The sequence below is a fragment of the Protomyctophum bolini genome (assembly GCF_963924005.1).
Source record: "Protomyctophum bolini genome assembly, chromosome: 5".
Taxonomy (NCBI): Eukaryota; Metazoa; Chordata; class Actinopteri; order Myctophiformes; family Myctophidae; genus Protomyctophum; species Protomyctophum bolini.
The window spans coordinates 6,711,382-6,733,533 of record NC_137866.1 but is presented as its reverse complement, the minus strand read 5'-3'; the positions used below and the strand labels follow the sequence as shown (position 1 = coordinate 6,733,533).

General features: G+C 41.7%; 2 protein-coding genes across 4 annotated transcripts; one reads left to right on the top strand and one right to left on the bottom strand.

The window, feature by feature from the left end:
• Positions 1 to 3,073: 3,073 nt before the first annotated feature.
• Positions 3,074 to 12,709, bottom strand: LOC308315739 (deoxyribonuclease gamma-like). Of its 3 annotated transcripts, none has more exons than XM_080763866.1 (10): positions 12,581 to 12,709; positions 11,006 to 11,182; positions 10,617 to 10,705; positions 10,407 to 10,493; positions 9,703 to 9,815; positions 8,426 to 8,538; positions 7,378 to 7,535; positions 6,358 to 6,454; positions 5,527 to 5,592; positions 3,074 to 3,997 (listed from the first exon to the last, which is right to left on the bottom strand). In XM_080763866.1, the coding sequence occupies exons 2-10, from the start codon at positions 11,171 to 11,173 to the stop codon at positions 3,932 to 3,934; spliced, it is 957 nt and encodes a 318-aa protein (XP_080619992.1). In that variant the 5' UTR covers positions 11,174 to 11,182; positions 12,581 to 12,709; the 3' UTR covers positions 3,074 to 3,931. The 3 variants fall into 3 exon arrangements, 2 of the variants coding, with proteins under 2 accessions (XP_080619992.1, XP_080619993.1); XR_013964072.1 differs by lacking the exon at positions 3,074 to 3,997 and adding an exon at positions 4,486 to 5,220 and having other exon boundaries at positions 5,291 to 5,592; XM_080763867.1 differs by lacking the exons at positions 10,617 to 10,705; positions 12,581 to 12,709 and having other exon boundaries at positions 11,006 to 11,176.
• A 1,413-nt stretch (positions 12,710 to 14,122) lies between these two features.
• LOC308316224 (L-rhamnose-binding lectin CSL3-like) lies at positions 14,123 to 19,367 on the top strand (the record flags this gene model as incomplete). Its single annotated transcript, XM_080764695.1, has 11 exons — positions 14,123 to 14,153; positions 14,964 to 15,005; positions 15,572 to 15,710; positions 15,957 to 16,066; positions 16,179 to 16,229; positions 16,846 to 16,984; positions 17,099 to 17,211; positions 17,332 to 17,376; positions 17,772 to 17,907; positions 18,377 to 18,503; positions 19,218 to 19,367. The coding sequence occupies 10 exons, from the start codon at positions 14,123 to 14,125 to the stop codon at positions 18,486 to 18,488; spliced, it is 918 nt and encodes a 305-aa protein (XP_080620821.1). The 3' UTR covers positions 18,489 to 18,503; positions 19,218 to 19,367.
• Between the last annotated feature and the right edge of the window lie 2,785 nt (positions 19,368 to 22,152).

Genomic DNA, 22,152 nt, shown 5'->3' with positions numbered 1-22,152 from the left:
ATCCTTTATCGAAAACCACAGGAATATCATCAATGCAAGCATAAAAAGTGCAACTGAACATGTGAATCTCATCATGTGATAGTTTTTATGTTATTTATGTCAAGGTTTCTGTGGTGCTTTACTAATGCTAGTCTGTCTTTCAGTGTGATGGGACCTGGTTGGAGAGTGGTGGCAATCAAGGATTGGAGGCAGCTGGCCAGTGCCTCCAATCACTATAAAAGAGCCACCTTGCCTGTGGTTCTCTTCTTCCACCTGGGCCACACCCGAACATGCAGGCCACACAGAGCATATTGTTTGTTTGACTGTTCAGTTCTCAGTTTGTGGTGGCAGTTTTAGTTTCCCTGCCAGGTTTTTGTTGGAAACATGTGTTCGTTCAACTTTAAACCTAATTATTCTATTTAATAAATTAAATTTTTGCATTTATCCCATGCTTGTTTCCCTTCTTTGTTATGGTCTAAGAGCCTTAAAATATTGGAAATGTGTAGCCTACCTCTGGGCAAGGACATCCAGTGTCAGTGTGCCGTTTTGAGAGCAGCGTGAGCTGGCAACCTGAGCATTAGATCTGCCCAGAGTGCAAATCTGTCTGTCTGTTCGTCCGTACAATGCTGTTTCAACATTGATCACTCCACTGTCTGTTACACAGAAAACAAAGTTGATTCGGCTATTGATTGATCAAATATCATTGGTTTATATAGAATGGAGGGTTATAAGGGCTAGGTTGAAATTCCCACTATTGCAGCTAGTCAAATATGAGCCTTATGCAACACCACATTACATTTACAAATGTAACATTTTAAATTAAGAAAACAATGATGCATGATACAAGTATTTTCTTACAAAACTTGTATCTTGTGATACAGTACTTTATCTTGTACTTGTAATACAGTACTGTATACAGTACTTGTAATACAGTACTGTATCTTGCAATATTTGTTTGCTTTCATAAATAAATTACACAAACAACTTAACAGTACAAGGATGCAGTTGAGATCATATAATAATTAAACATCTAGTACTCTCAGGCCAATCAAAATACTGTGGATGTAGTTGACATTGTAAATAGTTTCATTAAATTATTAATCATACCACAACTTAGGCGGTGAACAGTTCCAGTTCCACAGGAGATGACTCTTTCTGTATGGAAAGAACACATGGTGCTGATACATTAATCTCTCTCTCTCTCTCTCTCTCTCTCACACACACACACACACACACACACACACACACACACACACACGGTCATTTGCATACATGTAGTCTACATCATTCTGTATATTTACCGCCTGCATTTGCCACCATACAGAAAGCCGCTGCCACAACTGCAAAACAAATGTGTCACTATATCAGTTTTCTATCAAGTAACTAAGTCAAGATACAAACAATTGAACAATTGATTATTGAACAATCACATACCATAGTAAATACATACAGTATAGTCTACGTTTATACGCTAATTGACTAATTGAAGTTATGAAGGAAACAAGAGGTTCTCCAAATAAGACCAATTTGTGTAAGTGAGGAACCGCTTTCATATGATATATAATATAATCAACATCAAGATCATTCTAACTTGATTTCAACGTAAGCAAGTATTATTATTATAATGTGCAAACCAGTACTTTGTAGTGTATACTCACACAGAGAAGTGGTAATGGGGAGCATGGCTTCAAAAAAGGCAGTGACACAATTACTGACACAAACTGATGACTCTCACTCTTTATACAGTGACCCATGCAGGCCCACTTATAGATTGTATGCTTTCTAAGTCCTTTCACAATAGGTTGTGAAACATTCTTACCCTACCCCCTTAGATAGCACTTTTGTGGACTTGGATAGCATTTGATACAGACTTATAGCATGTTACTGTATGTAGACAGCACTATAATTGCATTGTATATTTATTATTTAGTCATAGCACTTCATAGTACATAATGTATAGCATAGTATAGTATAGTATATATGTATAGTTTAGTTTCATTATATAGATATTCCACTGTTACGTTCTTAGCTTATGCATGTTTCATGATAAATGCTTTTTATATATGTGATGTATTCCCATGCTTTTTTGTTCTTGCTCAATATAAGTCGCTCTGGAGAGCGTCTGCTAAATGCCTAAATTGTAAATTGTAATTGTAATCGGTTCTCAAAGTGGGGTGCGGGTCCTTGAGGGGGTTCCAAGGAGTCTCCAGATAAACCAGGATCAGTTTAAACACTTAATACTTAATGCTTTATTTTGGCTGATATTTAGGCTGATACAAGTTCATAATGCATCGCAATGCAACGGGCCTTTAGATTTCTGTAATATTATGTTGACAAATGCTCTCTCATCGGGTAGCTGGCACTAAATCTTTTCAGATGGGGCATATCAATGTGGGGGTCCTTGACATAAACATTTTGAGAACCACTGCAATATTGTGCTATGAGGAATGTATTCATGTATCCTTCCTGATTCATTATCATTAACATTTGATTTAACGTATACAATCTTTTGAAAATAGCAGATCTACAAGCTCACACTGAGGTGCATCGCAATGGGTTGTATAAGCTTGTATACATTTGTAGTTGTAGTGGAGTATTACAATATTTGCCTCTGAAGTTTAGTGGAGTGGAGGAAATGCACAAGCTTTGAGTGATGTGTCGACAGAAATCAATTTTCAGGAGACATACGGGAGTCCTTCTTTGGCGTTTCACAAAGCTGGAGGTACATTGACCTCATGAGGCCATGATTGCGTGGAAATGAGTGACGTCAGTACAATGTGTGCATTAGCATGATACAGTGAGTTATTACCACATGGGAACCACAAGGGCCCTTTATCAGCCTGTCGCACAGCAAACCATGGTGCGTTACAGTTGTACCACCCTTCAGTGTTGAGCCTTCATAGGGTGACCTGACGAAGATCCCAGCTAGGAGACCAACATCTTTTCTTAGTAAATATAATAAATAATAAATGTGTTGCACCATGTGTGGTGCAGGTTCTCGACTTGATGGCTTTTCAACCAAGAAGCTGTAAAAAGATGTGCAGTTTGAAAGGAAACTATGACAAAAACACACAAATTGAATTAGTATGTCGAAGCTTAATCGCTCGGTTTTGTTACGTCATGTTGAAGTTAGACAATATCAGATGGGCAAAAATACCAAGTTTGTCCAAGACCGCAATCAACACTATAAGAATTCAGACATTGATTGATTGATTGATTGAATACTTTATTGTCAGAAATGTAATCAGTACAGGCCAGGGTACAGTCAAACACACTTCCAATGGGATCACCGAAAAAGGCCCTTGCGGTCTTGTTTCCATGCAGGTCCTGGGTATTCAATTCATAATCATGACATGGAAAAATAACAACAAAATTCAACTCATCGTAAAAGGTAAAAAATAACAAAAATATGTACAGGTTGGGGAACAAAGAAGGGGGTTATAAGGAGTTGGGGGTAGTCACTATACTATGCTGTAGAAGGAGAATTTGCCCATGTTTGTTTTGAAAGTAGGTGGTACCAATTTGTTGTTCTCACTTCCTCTTGTATTGTGGCTGTGGGAGTCCCGCAATTTCAATTGTTTAACTCTGTTTTCTACCCGGAAACAAAATGGTTTGCAAGATGGGTCATGGGCCCCAGACCGAGGAGTATAGTCGAATTAGTTTGTTTTGGGAGGTTTGTAGCTTGGTATTTCTTCCAGGAAATGAAACGTCTGGGTTTCCGAGGCTAGGTCTTTAGTGACATAGAGATGTTTGAGAACCAAAAGGTGCAAGCATAGTCAAAGTATAGGGCTGAATTGGGGCTCCAGATAGAGTCTTGAGAGCAGTTTTGTTGACAAACAAGGAAATTCTGCCCAGAAAACTTGTTCTTTGGTTTACTTTTTTTGCATCGTGGGGCCCCCGCTGGCCTGGTGGTCCAGGCGTGTGCCATGTGTGGGCTCTGGCCTATCCAAGGTCACGACCTTTGCTGCATGACTGTCCCCTTCTCTCTCTCCCTCCTTCCTGTCCGTCTTCGCTGTAACTATCAATAAAGGCACAAAAGCTAAAAACAAATCTTAAAAACAATAATAATAAGTAAGACGCGCAAACGCGGGAAGCGAACGCAGCTATACGTCCACATATGGAGTGTGTTGCATCAATCACAAACAAATCACTCAGCTCCATATATGGGCACAACAGCGGGACAGACACACAGACAGACATGATCTGCTAGGTCTCATAGTAAGTGCTCAGTGCGTTCGCAATCACTGCGTTCGCAATAATAATAATTCAGACATCATCATCATCGACCTTCATTTCACTTCGAGAAAACATTGAAGAATGAACCAGTATAATAATAATATAATATAGCGTTTTAAAAAGGAAAGAATTCCTAATATATAAAGTGCACATGTTATCATTTATATATAGTATATGTGTATACACACACATATACACACGCACACGCACACACACACACACACACACACACACACACACACACACACACACACACACACACACACACACACACACACACACACACACAAGACAGTAGGCCTAGTACACACTCTATGAAGACGCATGTCTACACTTTTCCACAGAGACAGCAAGGTATAGCATCAAAGGTGAAAAACAAGCAGAGCAACAAAACATGTGCGCTGTGCTCTGGATGGCGTGTAGCTGTCACTCAATACCACAGAAAAAAGACTACTGCGTGGAAGTAGTAATACTCGGAGCCCCCCGCCACATCTAAAATACACTTTTTGTCCAGAAATGAAAGCAGCAGTGACCTAATCATAAACCTGTAGGCCATGTGTGCACCTTCCAGCAACAAGCACCTTTAGGCCCTAAAGGTTATAGAGGAGGTTGTTGCCGGAAGGTTCCCGGTTCAATTCCCAGACCAGCGGGGAACATCTTGGTGGAGAAGTGATGGGGCACCACTCACCCCTCCCCAACGCAGCTGAAAGTGCCCTTGAGCAAGGCACCGAACCCCTGACTGCTCCAGTGCAGTTGCTCAGTCAGTGGCCAACAGTACACGACTGTTGGTCGAGGTTTTGATGTGTGCATGGTGAAAATAAGCACCATATCTTAGCTACCTCCCTGGGTAACTAAAGGATGGACTTCCATTATAAAATCAAAAATATCAAAATATTTCCAATTATAGAACATATACTGTATGTGAAAACAAATGCATGGACGTACTTCTTTGGCGGCATGCACAATACATTTGGTGCTGATCAGTCCAGAGGTTTGCGAGATTTGCTTCAAACACATGCACGCACGGATGCGCGCACACACACACACACGCACGCACGCACACACACACACACACACACACAGACACACACACACACACACACACACACACACACACACACACACACACAGACACAGACACACAGACCAACCAACCCTCTTTTATTGATGGCCATAACAGAGTTGGAGGAAGTCCTTAGTCATTATGGTTTTCTAGTGCCATCTTGTGTAAAACACCAACACACAGTTCATGGTCATTCAACTGCAGGCCAATAAGGAGGTTAGGAGGAAGAAGAGGAGGTTGATTGAGACCTGCTGTGTGGACGCGCCTGACTTTAACCGAACCTCCACAGGGAAGTGGTCGCTGACATCCAAGGCCTGAAATGATTCACACCAGAAAAGAACAAGTTATTAATCAACGAAAACGTATAGGGATCATCTTTCCAGTTGAGAATCAGAGCAAAGTACTGAACGAACTGACAGGAAAATTTAAATATAGAGACACTGTATAGATATAGACTGAAGTAGACTATACAAAGAGATACAAGAGAGTAAAGTACAATACAATTCAATACAATGTTTAAGGTCCAAAGTACTGGTCAGCTGCCACTATACATGCTACATTTGTGTCACAAGCAGGACTGACGGAACAACAAACAGACATCAGACAGACAGACAGACAGACAGACAGACAGTCAGTACGCACACTCACACATGGAGAATGTTTATTGAGTACCTGTTATCAATAAGCTTTGGGCTTATCAAGCCAGCATAGGGCATAGTGGCCCGGTCATGTTTAAACAATCAAGACAAGAGGCGATGAAGAAATAAATGCCAACCAGCGCTGTTCGGGTAAACACAATTACGCTTTTAAAGTGGCGGACTGGCGGTACATATATTAACCAGTTAACAGTTTATTTAATATTATTTTATTGGTAAAAAAGGTCAAATTAGAAGGCCCTAGTAAAATATACTGGTTCTGTTCAGAATTTCCACAAAATAATAGAAAATGCTCGACAGTGGGCTCGATAAGAACCCGGCTCGATAAGCCTGATTGATAAGGTGATCGATATCAATAAAAAATGAACAAGCTCCATCCCTACTCACACACATACACAACCCTAGTGTTGTATGCGTTCATACCTGTTCCTCTGTCAGACGGTATTCCTTCTGGAAGTCAAAGGCTTTGGCTGAAAGAGGCACAATGGCTTTGGCAAAGGGTTCCCCATGCACCACGATCCTGTTAGAACACAGTCAACAACACACACAGAGTCAAAGACATTGTCGCTTCTCTCTCTCTCTCTGTCTTCTTTAGACGGGAACACTATTTACTGCAGGGGCTGTATAATAAACTGTAACTGTGTCGCATTAATTCATATTTCATACTTTTCACATTTTGTAGAAATGCTATGATAGAAATTCCCAGAACGATTTAGAAGCTTAAAATCTGTTGGAGAGTGAGATTTTTAGGTTAGCTGCTCTTATAGTTGCTATCATTGTTTTAATTCATGTATTGCACAATTGCACAACTGGGGGGCATTATATGTATTCTTCCTTTTCCTTTGTAAGATAGTGTGGACTTAGACTGTTTTTCGTCTGTGGCATTCACTAACACTTTGTCATGATCTGTCACTCCACAGACCATGTCTCCTCCCTGGCCACTCCCTCTTTCCATTCCATCACACTGCACACCTGTCTCCAACTCCCTCGTCAGCCCGCCTGTGAACACTTTGCCCATTACCTGCTCCCTATATAACTGGACTCCTCACAAACACAAACTGTCAGAACATTTGTCTTCGTCCCTGAGCTGTACCCCTATTGTTCCTGGTTCTCCTTGAAAGGTTTGCGTTTTTGGACTTTATGATTTATTGCCTGGTTCTGTACAGTTTTGCCTTTTGGACTTACTAGTTTCTTTTGTAGGCTACCTTTTGAAATGTTTTTGAATGGAGCTTGAGTTTCCTGAGCTTACAGCTTCCTTTGTTTTGTTATACCCTTACTACCTTGGCTTAAATAAATCCTTGGATTTTGAATCTGGTTGGTTTGTGGCTCTGCATTTTTGGGTTCAGTCATCCTGCGTACCGTAACACACTTGGGATTTTACTGTGCAAAGATGAGACGATAGAAAAGACTACTTAGGGATTACTTAGTGTGCCCACTGCCTACCTGTCGTAGGCACAGCTGGTAGACTCTCTGACCGTGGTGTCTGTCTTGTCTGAGATTAGCCAGACGAAGGAACTATCAGTGAGGAGTCGAACATTCTTCCTGTTCTTCTTGGCCAGGTAGCCACAGTCAGCGTTGAAGTCCCCGAGGATCATCACATTCTGCACATAATGCACACACAAGATGCAACTTAGGAATGCATGCCATATACCATGCAATACCCGTTGTACGCATTGTACCCATCGTGGGTTATTATTAACCCATATTATTATTGGTAGGCATTATAGTATTATCAGTAATATAAGTTGTTGTAGTAGTAAGGTAGTAATAGTAGTTGTGGTAATAGGAGACTAAAGTAGGAGAAGGAATCTTCAAAGTACTAGTAATATATAGATTATAATGTATGTCTTTATCTTAATTATTTGTTAAATGCACAATAATGACTTCTTAAAGGTGCTGTAGCTGATATTTTTGTGTTGGAATAAGTGAATATCTCTTTATAATGATAGAGATCATTTAGTGTTTGTTCAGAAACAGGGCTCTCCCCTGCATCTCTGCAGTCGGAGGAGATCAAACAAAAATATCAGGCAAAATTGGAACTGGATTACTATCAAATGAAAGCTCATAAATGGGACTATATTTCCAGATTGGATGGAATTGACAACCAGCCTGAAAATGTATTTTCTATTTAATTAATACGAGCTGGAAACAAACACGCCATATCAATGATTACTATCAGAATGTAAAGATCTTTTTGTTTTAACCCAAAAATAATATATATATATTAATGACATGCAACCCATTTTGGGGCGGGAACCCCTTTTGGTGTTTTAAACATTATGTTATAATTTACTACTAATTTAGCTATAATTTAGCTAGCAGATCTACAAGCTCATAGCGCGCCACCGAGTGGCGCGCTATGAGCTTGTAGGTCTGCTACTTTTGGAAAAATCGTGAAAATATTTATTTCAGATAACTGGAGGATTTAGAAGATTTTTTTTTTTTAATTTCGAGGTCGGGCCAAAAATGGGATTTAAGCTTATTTTCTTACGTCAGTATTCCACAATCTTCTGACATCCTGAAAGACATCATAGAGAGCGTCGATCTCTTTGGTTGCGTTGGACGGAGAGGTGTGTTGGGGGATCAGGACAAAGTCCTTTATGGCTGAAAAGAGCAATAAGAGAATTTTAAAAAGAATCGTCTAAATCCTCCAGTTTTCTGAAATAAATATTTTCACGATTAAAAAAAAAATAGCAGACCTACAAGCTCGTAGCGCGCTACGAGCTTGTAGATCTGCTATTTTTCAATAGCTAAATTATAACATAATGTTTAAAACACCAAAAGGGGTTCCCGCCCCAAAATGGGTCATTTGGCAGACGGTCTTAATCCAGAAGCGATATGCAGTTCAGTCAGGACAACTCAAGAATGGATGTAATATATATTTCTTGAATATAAGATGAGCAATATTATTTATTATGGTTTGGCGACGTATTGGACCTGCTTTTTATAGGTAGTCAGATCAAGCGCATCAGTCCCAACCATAGGGACTCCGAATCCCCCCGTACCTAAACAGTAGATCCAAAACGACAGGTGGTAGCTGGGGTGGAGGAGGGTGAGCAGCAGGTTTGTATACAGTCAGCAGCACGCTGATACAGCAGCAGGGAAGCAGGAGGAACGCAAACCTCTGGTTAAAGTAGCCGGTAAGATGGAGATGGAGTGAGTGTGTGATTGGCTGAGTGAATCATGTGAATGAGAGCGTGACGCTGAGGCGGCCCAATTAACGGCCGGCAGCGTTCTGCACTCGAGGTTCCCTGACACACTGTTTCCACACCTAAGCGCAAAACGGACACGAGCCGCGCGCGCTCTCGGCTGTGTGCGCATGCAACTTCTTTTTTTACGGGTTTTTAGAGAGCGTTTCCGGGAATCTTTGTTGAATTCCCTGTGTAAACATGATAAGCATTGTACTTGCAAATTGATTTATACAGTGTTTGTTTAACCCTGTTTAGAGAGGAGTTGTTGCACTACTACGAAACTAACGTGGAGACGTGTCTTTGTTATTCTTTGTCAGGTATGTTACGTTCTATTATTTGTTTTGTTACTGTCGTTTGCCTTCTGTACTTCCGTCTTGGAATGAGAGAGGAGTTGTTGCACTACTACGAAACTAACGTGGAGACGTGTCTTTGTTATTCTTTGTCAGAATAAAGAGAGGTTTCCAAGGACAGTTCTGGGTCCGTCTCATGTCTATTCTACTACACAACGCAGAGAGAGACAGATTACACCAGTTACGACAGGTACAAATGCTCATTAAGGTCTTAATAGAGAGCTCACCTGTCTTGGGCGCTTTAACGCGGATACAGAAAGGCTCTCTTGCGAAAACATCGACGTCTCCTGGGCGAGTGTCTGGGTACTGGTACTGACCTGTCACGCTCACTGTTCTGGTTCTGTACACATATACAAAAGGGGAGAAAATTAAGGACAATTAAGGACTTGGCCCTCTAGAGTGAGTGTGGGAAACATATAGTGGCCCTCTCCATCATCAACCCTGCTCTAACCACAAGGCCCTTGAGCTGCCTGGTACCACTGTTCCAGAGCCAGACCCTGAACTTCAGAAGTTGAACCAAAAAGGCCCCTCATGAAGAGGAATGTTTTATGAACTAACAAAGTAGGCATAGCAATAAGGGTCAGAGTGCTAAAGGGCTGGCGGACAAATAGACTCAAGAATTGCCACTGCTCACGAAAGGCTTGGCTGTCCTTTCTCGTTTCCCTAATACCATCTAAACACTGCACAACTGTGTGTGTGTGTGTGTGTGTGTGTGTGTGTGTGTGTGTGTGTGTGTGTGTGTGTGTGTGTGTGTGTGTGTGTGTGTGTGTGTGTGTGTGTGTGTGTGTGTGTGTGTGTGTGTGTGTGTGAATGGCTGAATGTAATGTACAATCATTGTAAAGTGCCTTAATTGGATAAAGGCGCTATATACAGTAAATCATCATTTATCATTAATATAAATGCAGCATTTATATTGTGTTCACCTGCTCACCTGTACACAAACACATACTGCTCCTGGTAGTGAGATCTGCCTAGTCTCTGACTGGACACTGCATCATAGTTGTGATCACTGTCATACCTGAGATGACCACCAGGGGAGAGAAACACACAGTTTAATATCTAGTTATGATCACTGTCATACCTGAGATGACCACGCGTGCATGCGTGCGTGCGTGCGTGCGTGTGTGTGTGTGTTCATAACCTGTTGAGCTGAGCTAGTAGCAGTGGCAAAGCCTTTTGGTTGGCGTCTCTCACTTCTTGAAGCAAACATAGATCATAGCGGGCTATAATCTACACACACACACACACACACACACACACACACACACACACACACACACACACACACACACACACACACACACAAACACAGCTGGGTTAGACCAACATCAGAACTGAAGTGACAAATAACCGTCTGTCTTAAGCCCAAACCACACCAATGCAGCTCCTTGCAACTTGCCATGGGGGATAATGGATATTGCAAGGAGTTACAAGGAGTTGCATGTTGCAAGGAAGTTGTGTGGCGAAATCATTAGTGCGGTTTGAGCTTTACAGAAAACATCTGACATGAAGTACAATGAATGAGCTTACCCAGACAAGTGTGTGCATGACTTTGGCATTGTTGGATTTAGACTCGCCAAAACTATGGAGGTTGAAGGCACAGATCCTGAAATCAGACCCCCCTAAAGTCCCTAAAACATCACACACACCACACGAGAGGACAAGCAGGGAGAGGAGAGTGGAGGGAACGGACTCCATAATGCTGAGCTGTAGGAAAAGAAAAGATTATAGGAACTTACTTTAGTGTATGTTCATACTGTATTATACACATTACACATGGTGATTTCATGAAAGAAACCCCTGTAATGTATATTAACTTACAGTATAAAGAAAGAACACACACAAACTACCACACGGCACACTCCGCTATACATTACAGTACACACATTACACACTGTAGCATCATGTATATTCTGAAATGATCACAAATGCGTATACAAGACTAAAATATGTGACTGTTGCTGTCCTGCCTTGTTAATGAGGAACACTAAAATGTTGTAGTTGCAGGGACCAATCGAAAACGCTATTGTTTACGCAAGTCAGGACAGGGAGTGTTCTGATCTGCCACCAGATAGCAAAAATATGTATAGACCCATGCTGATACAATCACTGTATGAGACTCACTCTAACAATAGCCTAATTTACGTTCAAGTAAACTCATTATGGTTGATTATTTACCTATGGAAAAGGCAGCACAATTCTGTACTCCGTATACCTCTGCTCAAATAATTCTAATCGCCTTTCATAGTTTCAAAGTTCTGTATGCTCAACTCCCACCTGTGGTAGAAAGACAGAAACTTCCCCTTTCTCGCAAGACAACCAATACGCTATAGGATGTGAACAGGAATGTACTTCTATTATTGGTATCAACATACGTATTATTGTATTATAGGCTACAGTATTATGAACTCTATCTGTTCTTTATTTCTAAACATTTCACTCATTATGTTTAGACTTTGAACAGCCTTACCAAAGAAAATTGAAAAGCTAAGATGATTTGGACTTCGATCTGACTTGGAATATTAGTGATAGCAAATACTTTCCAGAGATTTAGAATTCTAATTCTAATGGTTTCATTGTCTTATATAGGTCAGCAATCCCTTTGCTTGGTCATTTCAAAAGCAAGTATTCATTTATTTTGAAAGTCATATCAGCGAGTTGGTACCAAAGCATTCAAAGACTAGAACCATACAGTGACTAAGCGAGAAGTTGCAAAAACACTGCCAAACTAGTCTCATGCTTCATTAAGAAGCATAATAGCAGGATCAACTTCCAGCCCCTAGATGAGGGCAACAGAAACAGGTTCTGCTGTCTTTCGTAGCTCTCTTTCATATAGCTCTTTAATAGCTCAACGAATTTTATATTATGCATCATACATGCTTTTTTAGTACTTGAGACATGAAATATACATTGCACACGCATACTGCACTCACTGTATGTGTGTGGTGAGGGTGACCACTCTGTCTATCACACACACATATAAACAGTTCATGTTACAAGTCTTCCTCACGAGGAATGTATGTCTGTCAGCCAATCATTCACTATTTCCCAGAAGGAAATAGGCATACGTTAATAAAGCAACAACACATTTTTTAACATACTCACCCCTTGAAAGATTCCCTACTGTGTCTGTTTGGGTTGTTTTTTGTATCTCTCACTTCCTGAATCCTGATATGTGAAACCCTCTTCCTGTGGGAGGGACCTAGTCTGTTCTAAGTTTAGGGCCTTGCTCTTTCTCCGTCTGTGGAAAGGGTGATGCAAAGTTAGGGTCCTCTGCAGTCACAGAGAGTGAAGAAAGGAGACCCCGCCCACATCTCTCTCTCTCTCTCTCTCTCTCTCTCTCTCTCTCTCTCTCTCTCTCTTCATCTCTCCCTCACCCCCCCCCCCCCCCCCCCCGCCCCTAACACGCCTCATTACAATCATTACAGCAGCTGGTCTGGTGCCAATAATCTTTTCAGAACAGCTAGCCAACACTCCCTTTTGGTCAACAAAAAAACCGAATACATTGTATTGTATACATTGTGTGTGTTTATTTTAAATGACCAATATACTTGAAACTTGAACTTGAAAAACATCTAAGGTCATCGCTATAGTTGACATAGATAGTCAGGGGTTACGAATGACATGGGGCCCCCGGCCTGAACATCTAAGGTTGTCTGACATGGGGGCCCCCGGCATGAACATCTAAGGTTGTCTGACATGGGGGCCCCCGGCCTGGACATCTAAGGTTGTCTGACATGGGGGCCCCCGGCCTGGACATCTAAGGTTGTCTGACATGGGGGCCCCCGGCCTGGACATCTAAGGTTGTCTGACATGGGGGCCCCCGGCGTGAACATCTGAGGTTGTCGCTACAACACACGCGTGCGTGTAACGTGCGGCTTAGATAGTCAGGGGTTACGAATGACATGGGGGTGCCGGCGTGATCATCTAAGGTCATTGCGGCGCGCGAGCGTGTATAGATGGTCAAGAGCACAGGACGTGGGCGGCGGCGGGATTGAGGGGTTCGAGGGGTTGTGGACCCAGATACTTTGGCTTGGGGGGTCGAGGCGAGCGCCTGTGCGAAATGTGTAGAAACCCCCTCTCTGGAACCTGCAGAGACGATAGAGGTAGAAGAGAAAAGGGGAGGGAGGGTGGGTTACTGGAAACGATGCACTCCGCCATTTTTTTTCAAACTCGTGTTTAAGTATACCCAGGGTGATCGGTGAGGTAGGAGTGGTCGGCACGGGTGGCACAGGGTGGAGTTGACGGTAAAAAGGCTGAGTCAAAAGATATGAAATATTCAGACTGTACATGACCAAGACATGTTGTCATGTTGCTAACTTTCCCTACAGGGTCCAATAATGTTCCCATTGTCCTCTCCTCTGTTCCCCAGCTTTGTTTGGCACATGTTCCCAAACACCAGAGAAATAAATACTAATAAAATAAAAAGTTACATTTCATAGTATTGTATTTAAACTCTTCACACTGTTACTATACTGCTTCCTTCTTCTTATCAACCGTTTTTTCTCGGAAGGAATCGAACTTGTTCAAACATCCTTGATGGACAGAAAATACCGGTATATAAACAGAACTCGCTTTGTGTTCCATGTCAGAACTCTGTAAAGCTGCTGAATCTACTGTATCTGTCCTGGACCCTGAGCTGCCAGGATGTTCTCAGGACTGTATGCAGTTGCTCTGGGTAAGTATGTCAATTTCTTATTTCAGGAAGCATTTACAAGCATTTAATTAGCTATCCATCCATCCATCCATCCATCCATCTTCAGCCGCTTATCCGTAGTCGGGTAAGCTCCACCAGAGTGCTCCAGACTCAAATCACATTGTCGTGTTGTTTTTTTGCCACCGGCTGATTCGGTCTGGCTTATTAGCCAGGCTAGCTGTACTGTACTTGTACTGTGTGTGTGTGTGTGTGTGTGTGTGTGTGTGTGTGTGTGTGTGTGTGTGTGTGTGTGTGTGTGTGTGTGTGTGTGTGTGTGTGTGTGTGTGTGTGTGTGTGTGTGTGTGTGTGTGTGTTTTATTCTTGAGATTCAAAACGGGACAAAACGTTGTCCTACACTGAAGTTATTTGTGTTACAAATTAATTAATTTAGACAAATAAAAGTACATTTACAAAGTTAACTGTAATTCAATTGTGTATTCTTAATTATGATATTTATTTCAAAGTCCAATAAGTCCTCAGTCCAGGCAGACTGCGCGGACCCCACTCTTAACGGTCCCACGCCCTGTTGAACTTTCTCTTCAAACGGGGGCGAGACTCGAGAGGGCACTCTTTCTACAGCGGGGGGCGAAATTGATAAAGACAGCAATTCTATTAATCGTATAGTGCTCTCTTTTCTGTCATTATAATCAATTTATGCATAGAAGAAATGGTTGTATAGTTTACTTAATCAGTTCAACTATATACCGTACATCAGTTACTTGCCAACTGTGTATTATTCAGAGTGTATTATATACCTGTACCTTAAACTGTATGTTTATAATATATTTTCAGTGTTGACCACAGCATCAGCAGGTGTGAAGGCGTACTACAGAGGTAGGCACTATGTGTGGGGCGCGTGCATGTTGCTCCAGTCGGACTCTAGATTAGGAATGTGTGCTTTTGAGATAGACAAAGGAGAGTGAGTGACTGTAACACTGCAGAGATAGAGGGAGGAAAGTGTGTTCTACATGAATGTTTGTGGTCGCTGGCTGGTACAAGTGTTTCTTGTGGAAGCACTAATTATGTCATGTCATTTCAGCATCAAGTCAAACCTGTGAAGGCAACACAGCAGATCTTAGCTGTGGTGAGTAGCTGCTCTTATGATCACCACACAATCACACACTATAAGCATGATGGCATGATGGATACCTGAGTAAACTGTTCTTTCAAGTCAAGGACTGCATTGCAACTTTCAGCCTGGCATCCCTTTTTTTGTCATATATGTCATATGTGAAAATGTAAAAAAGTAAAAATCTAAACCAGACACAGAATCTCAAAACAATATCTAAATAATATAAAAATAATAATAATAATGTCTAAAAAATAATTTTACTCACGTATGTATATAATCAAGTAGTCATAAGGCTTAAATGGTTCAATCAAACTGTTTGTGTCCTCAGGAGGTCAACAGATCAAGTTGATATCTGCTAACTACGGCCGCACAGACAAACTCACCTGTGCTGCAGAACCTCATGGTCCTCATCAAGTGACGAAAACTGACTGCATTCTCCCCAAGACCCTGTCGGTGATGTCGGAGAGGTTAGCCTGAAATGTAGCCTATATACTGCTCATGTTCTGGACTAGTGTTTGTGACAAATTGATGGGGGTCTCTCTATCTCTTTAGGTGTGATGGCAATAGGCCCTGAAAATAGCAGACCTACCACACACACATGCACACAGTCAAGTTAGTACCCAGTCAGACAAAATGTGTGTGTGTAATCTACAGTAGTGACTAGTGAGCAAGTGGGAACCAATGGTTAATTTTCCAATCTAAACTTTTCCCAGATGTGAAGGAAAGTCCAGCTGTTCTGTGCCTGCAACAAACAATGTGTTCTCTGATCCATGTGTCGGAACACACAAGTACCTGGAGGTGACCTACGAGTGTGAACCCAAACGTGAGTATTACTGTGCGTGCGTGCGTACATGTGCCAGTGCTACCTGTATATCTGTATATCTCCATAACCATGGATGCATGCATGTAACTGCATGTCTATGATTCTATTTCAGTTTGGGATGTAAGTTTGACCTGTGAACATAAGGAAGCAACACTTGACTGTGGTGAGTATACTGGTATACACAAACATAGGAAATGTTCCACATATATGACCATGTGCTTGGGAATGAATGGACATTTGACTTCACTGCACCTTGGATTCCTTGCATCAAAACACACTTTTTGCTATATTATGTACTAAATTTGGCCGAACCTCACCCAAATTGGTACACCATATATCTGTAGTCATTTGATCAAGATATATTTGTCAGTGTGTGTGTGTGTGTGTGTGTGTGTGTGTGTGTGTGTGTGTGTGTGTGTGTGTGTGTGTGTGTGCGCGTGCGTGCGTGCGTGCGTGCGTGCGTGCGTGTGTGGGTGTGTGTGGGTGCGTGCCACTGCCAGTGCTACATTAGCTGTATATGATATCTCCCTAACCATGGATGCATGTAACTGCATGTCTATGATTCAATTTCAGGCTTAAGCATGGGAAAGCAACACTGTAAATAATTATGTTACTGTATCATAATATCACTACTGTGACATCTTGCATTGTATGCTATAGAACTGTCACTACAGATCAATAATATACATGTGTTTTAACAACTGCAAACTCAGGCATTCGTTGGATAATGAAGTAGTCATAAGGCTTAAATGGTTCAATCAAACTGTTTGTGTCCTCAGGAGGTCTACAGATCAAGTTGATATCTGCTAACTACGGCCGCACAGACAAACTCATCTGTGCTGCAGAACCTCATGGTCCTCATCAAGTGACGAAAACTGACTGCATTCTCCCCAAGACCCTGTCGGTGATGTCGGAGAGGTTAGCCTGAAATGTAGCCTATATACTGCTCATGTTCTGGACTGGTGTTTGTGCATAAAACCCCAGTACTTCCTGACAAATTGATGAGGGGTCTCTCTCTCTCTCTCTCTTTAGGTGTGATGGCAGGACCTCTTGTTCTCTGTATGCTACTAATAGTGTGTTCTCCGACCCTTGCTATGGAACCTTTAAGTACTTGCAGGCACACTACATGTGTATACCTGTTAAAAGTAAGTGTCTATACTGTGTGCATGCAGGCGCCTCTCTCTTCCTATAAAGCAGTATAGGCTACTACACTGATTTGCAGAGCTTGATAACATGTTTTAACTGAAGTCGAATTATTTCAACAGAAAACGTTGTTGCATGCGAGGGCTCTACGGCTCGCCTGGCATGTGGTAAGACAAAATGAATCCGTGTCCACAGTATTAGAATTCGACTGATTTTTGAGGGTCGCTGGCCCCTCCTATATCCAGCTTTTGGTGTGTGTCCATAAACTTTGTCCTACAGAAACTAAATAACATTTCCATTGACAATGAATGGATAATTTTACGTCAGTGTCTGAGCAAATAGCCATAGTGTCTATTTTACGTCACAATGATGTATGATGATAAGAGCGCCCCTCACTTCACACGGGTGTGATTTTTACATTTACTTTTAACGGAAATCCTTCTCTTCCATATTACAATGTTTCAATTTAGTATAGATAAGTAACACCATCTTCCTGTATGACATTGCTCGTGTTTCTCTCGTTGTAGGTCCCTTATTATTGGTACTCTCTCTTTCTTCTCAGATATTAATCAGGTGATCAGAGTGGACAGCGCTAACTATGGTCGTCATAACCGGCATACATGCTCTTCCGGGCGCCCATGGAATCAGATTTCGGACATTTACTGTTCCCGTCCCTGCACCACCAAAGTTGCAGACAGGTTTGCTTGCGTGGTTTTATATTATTTCTTATATTGCGTTTGATAGTATTTCTAGGGCTATAGCATGCAGTCATACAACACAAGTGTAATGATGTTGTTATATTTCTTGCACACTCCTATCCTTTGCACCATTTGACTTGCACATTCATCTGTTGTGAAGGTGTGAGTCAGGTCTTAGATGTAGAGTGTTTTGAGTGGATGGGAGAGCCTCTGTGTCTATGTTCTCGTTGATGTGGTTACGTTTATTGTTATGTTTGTTCACCTGTTTGTCTATGTGTTGTGCCCGAGGACCCCCTCTAAAACGAGATGATGCATCTCAAGGGGCTTATCCTTTAAAAACATTTCAATATTGTTTTAAAAAGTGCTGCACAACTCCAACTCCATCACATGACGAAGCTTTGAATCACCAACATGCCCTTTGCAATGCCTCAAATGTATTTGATCTGCCTGCTGGATGCTCTCTAATTAGGTGCAATGGGAAGAGACAGTGTGACTTCCGTGCAGTCAATTCAGAGTTCGGATACCCCAGGTGTGGTGGCACGTACAAGTACTTGGATGTGAGCTACCACTGTCTGCCTTAAAAAAAGGTACTGTATGTTAGGGGAATATCAGAAAGTAACTATTTCAGTCTATTTTGCCTAGCGATGGTTTTAAATCGACCTTTTGTTCATCGAAATAAGTCTGTTTAATCATCATCTAAGTATGTTAGTTATACATACTGTAGAACAGTGGTTCCCAAACTTTTTCATGTCAAGGAAAGAAGATTTTTACATCTCTAGCAGTGATTCTCAATCTGTTTAATTTCAAGGACCCCCAGGTTTGACATGCATTAGTCTATGGACCCCCATTTAATGACATTTCTATCTCTGGGACCCCCAATTTATATTGTAAAATCAATGTTAATTTAACTCTGAGAGTGTACAAATGGAACAAAATGGACCCGTTAGGGTTCATTTGGTTCCATTTGTACACTCTCAGAGTTACAGACCCATGAAGGGTCAATTTGATTTCAAACTATCATTTAGCTGGGGAACCCCTGGAACTCCCTCAAGGACCCCTGGGGGTCCCCGGACCCCACTTTGGGAACCACTGCTGTAGAATATAGGTAGTGGATAGTACATGAATGAACATCTATTTTCATTATATTACTGCTGCATGAGTCAGAGTCACTATGCAGCAGTAATATATTGAAAATATATTCTTAAATCCTAGTCATTATTAGTGACTAGAATATTCCTTTGGCCATGGCTTTCGTTGTAACACAACGTGCTAATTACTATTGTGTGTTATTTCACAGGAGACGTCAGGAGTGAAGTAACAAAACCAGAAAAAAAAGAAAAGGAAAATCACGTATACTAGATCTATTTTTCCTGTTTCTGTTGTTCTCCTATTAGGTTATAAGATTTTTCAGTCCATCGATATATGAATATAATTGTTTGTACTGAAGCCTAATGCCTATTAATAAACTTTATTTTTATCTTTTGTGCAGTGGGAAAGTATCTGCCTTAATAAAGTAACTATTGCATTCTCACCTGCTATGTCTACATACTGACTGATTTTCATATGTAGTCCAGGGGAAAACACACTACAAAATACAATAAAGCAATAAGAACAATCTTACAGTCAATCTTACAGTCAACAATAGACAGATAAGTTCCACCAATTTTTTTAATAAAAATAAAATGTGGACTTGTCTTATTATTGGCGACTGCATGATTGAGTTTTGATACACAAAACGCAGATTGGCCAAAGGTTGTTCTCCTAAATGCAACCTCACACCAGACCCTATATTCCTCCTTACTGAACCTCTTGAATTGGGTGTGAGCACAAATTTATATATCATATATTGATCCCTGTGAAACACCTGTCATGTATTCTTCAAGAGAAGGTCTTATAAGTTATCACCAATTAGTTTGCTTTGCTTCCTCATGGTCAAAAAGTGTAGTGCAGTCCAAGTACAGTGTTATAAGAAATGTTCAACGTTGATCATTTTGAAAGAAGCACATTGTGTTTAACTGTGTCAATGCCTTCTATATGAAGACTGCAGTGCACCCACTACACCCATTTGACACTTGGCACAGCCAACCATCATGTCCCACCAACATTTTGCTGCTTGTACCTGTAAGAGTCCATCATGTCCCACCAACATTTTGCTGCTTGTACCTGTAAGTGTAAGGGACAAATAATTTGCTCATGATTCTCGATTCACTTTGCGGTCAACACTGGCCTTGATTTCTTCAACATCAACATTGCATGGGATAGAGTCAAGTCCTTTTATGTAGATGCCATTAACACATCACACTCTTTGCCTGCATACATGATAGTTTGCTCTACACAGTGTACTCTATAATGTCATCATTCAATTTACCTCTCCCCACGTCATTGCCTCATTGCCCTCTCTGGAACCTGCAGAGAAGATAGAGGTAGAAGAGAAAAGGGGAGGGAGGGTGGGTTACTGGAAACGATGCACTCCGCCATTTTTTTCAAACTCGTGTTTAAGTATACCCAGGGTGATCGGTGAGGTAGGAGTGGTCGGCCTGGTTGGAGGTGGGTGAGTGGTTGGCACGGGTGGCACAGGGTGGAGTTGACGGTAAAAAGGCTGAGTCACACTTGTTGTTCACAGCGCATACCTGACTAAAGATATGAAATATTCAGACCAAGACATGTTGTCATGTTGCTAACTTTCCCTACAGGGTCCAATAATGTTCCCATTGTCCTCTCCTCTGTTCCCCAGCTTTGTTTGGCACATGTTCCCCACACCAGAGAAATAAATACTAATAAAATAAAAAGTTACATTTCATAGTATTGTATTTAAACTCTTCACACTGTTACTATACTGCTTCCTTCTTCTTATCAACCGTTCGTCTTTTCTCGGAAGGAATCGAACTTGTTCAAACATCCTTGATGGACAGAAAATACCGGTATATAAACAGAACTCGCTTTGTGTTCCATGTCAGAACTTATGAACAGCCATCCCATAGATATAACTCTGTAAAGCTGCTGAATCTACTGTATCTGTCCTGGACCCTGAGCTGCCAGGATGTTCTCAGGACTGTATGCAGTTGCTCTGGGTAAGTATGTCAATTTCTTATTTCAGGAAGCATTTAATTAGCTATCCATCCATCTGTGATATACTGTGTATGGTCTGAAAGTGCAATGCACTAAGGTAGACTAGGGGGCCCTAATGTGTAAAGGTGAAGGGTATTGTATTGATGATGTCATGAGGTCAAAGGAGATGAAAATGAGGAAGTAAAGAAGTGAACATGGTATGAAGCTGACTTGTCTGCGTGCACTTATTTCCATACGAGAATACAACATATTTGGCGACGAGGATGGCCGTATCTTCTACTATCCACCTGCCTGCACTATTCCTGCCCTGCCCGGGTCAACCTTCCTTTCCATTTGAAATGTGGATGAAGATCTTCGACAATTACATGCTTGTCATTCATGCGGAAGGGGACGCCTGGCCGGACAAACGAAAGCGTGCTACTCTACTTCATTGCCTGGGCGCAGAAGGCCAGAGGATTTTCTACGGTATTCCTGAAACAGGTGATACTTATGATGCGGCTGTAGAAGCACTAAAGAAGCATTTTACGCCGACAGTAAACGTGGTAGTTGAACGTCACAAGTTCCGACAGAGAGCGCAGCTGCCACACGAGTCCATTTCAGATTATATATCTGCGCTACGGGAATTACTTGCAACATGTGATTTCGGTGACAGAGCCAACGAAATGCTGAGAGATCAACTGATTGAGAAAGCGTCGTGCTCAAGAGTTAGGGAAAGACTCTTAATGCAAACTGATCTTACACTGGAAAAGGCGATTACACTTTCATGCCAAGTTGAATCTGCCATGGCGCATGCTCAGTCTCTCCATGCCAGCTCAACACTGCCAGTACAGGCGGTGAAATCAAAACCGTTCCGTTCACAGAAAGGACGTGAGGGGAAATCAGAATACAAGGGACACAAGCCAAGCCGCTCCGGTTCCTCCTGCTACCGGTGTGGATCCGGTGATCACCTCGCCAACTCCCCAGGATGCCCTGCGGCGAAGGTGACATGCAAACAGTGCAACAAAAAAGGCCATTACGCACGAGTTTGCCGCTCCTCCAGAAAGGAGACCGTTCAGGAGGTTGAGAGTGAGCTCCCAGAGCTTACAGTCCTTTATCTACAGGATGAGTCAGAGAGAAAGAACAGGATCATATGCCGAGTCACAATACGCACAAAAGAGTCTGTTCCGTACAACGTCG

Excerpts from the sequence above, each read along its gene's own strand:
- LOC308315739 (XM_080763866.1), bottom strand. The coding sequence starts at position 11,173 with ATGGAGTCCGTTCCCTCCACTCTCCTCTCCCTGCTTGTCCTCTCGTGT. Across the intron at positions 10,494-10,616 it reads CTACTAGCTCAGCTCAACAG|GTATGACAGTGATCACAACT; the intron begins GTTATGAACACA and ends TGGTCATCTCAG. Across the intron at positions 7,536-8,425 it reads GAAGATTGTGGAATACTGAC|AATGTGATGATCCTCGGGGA; the intron begins GTAAGAAAATAA and ends CATTATGTGCAG.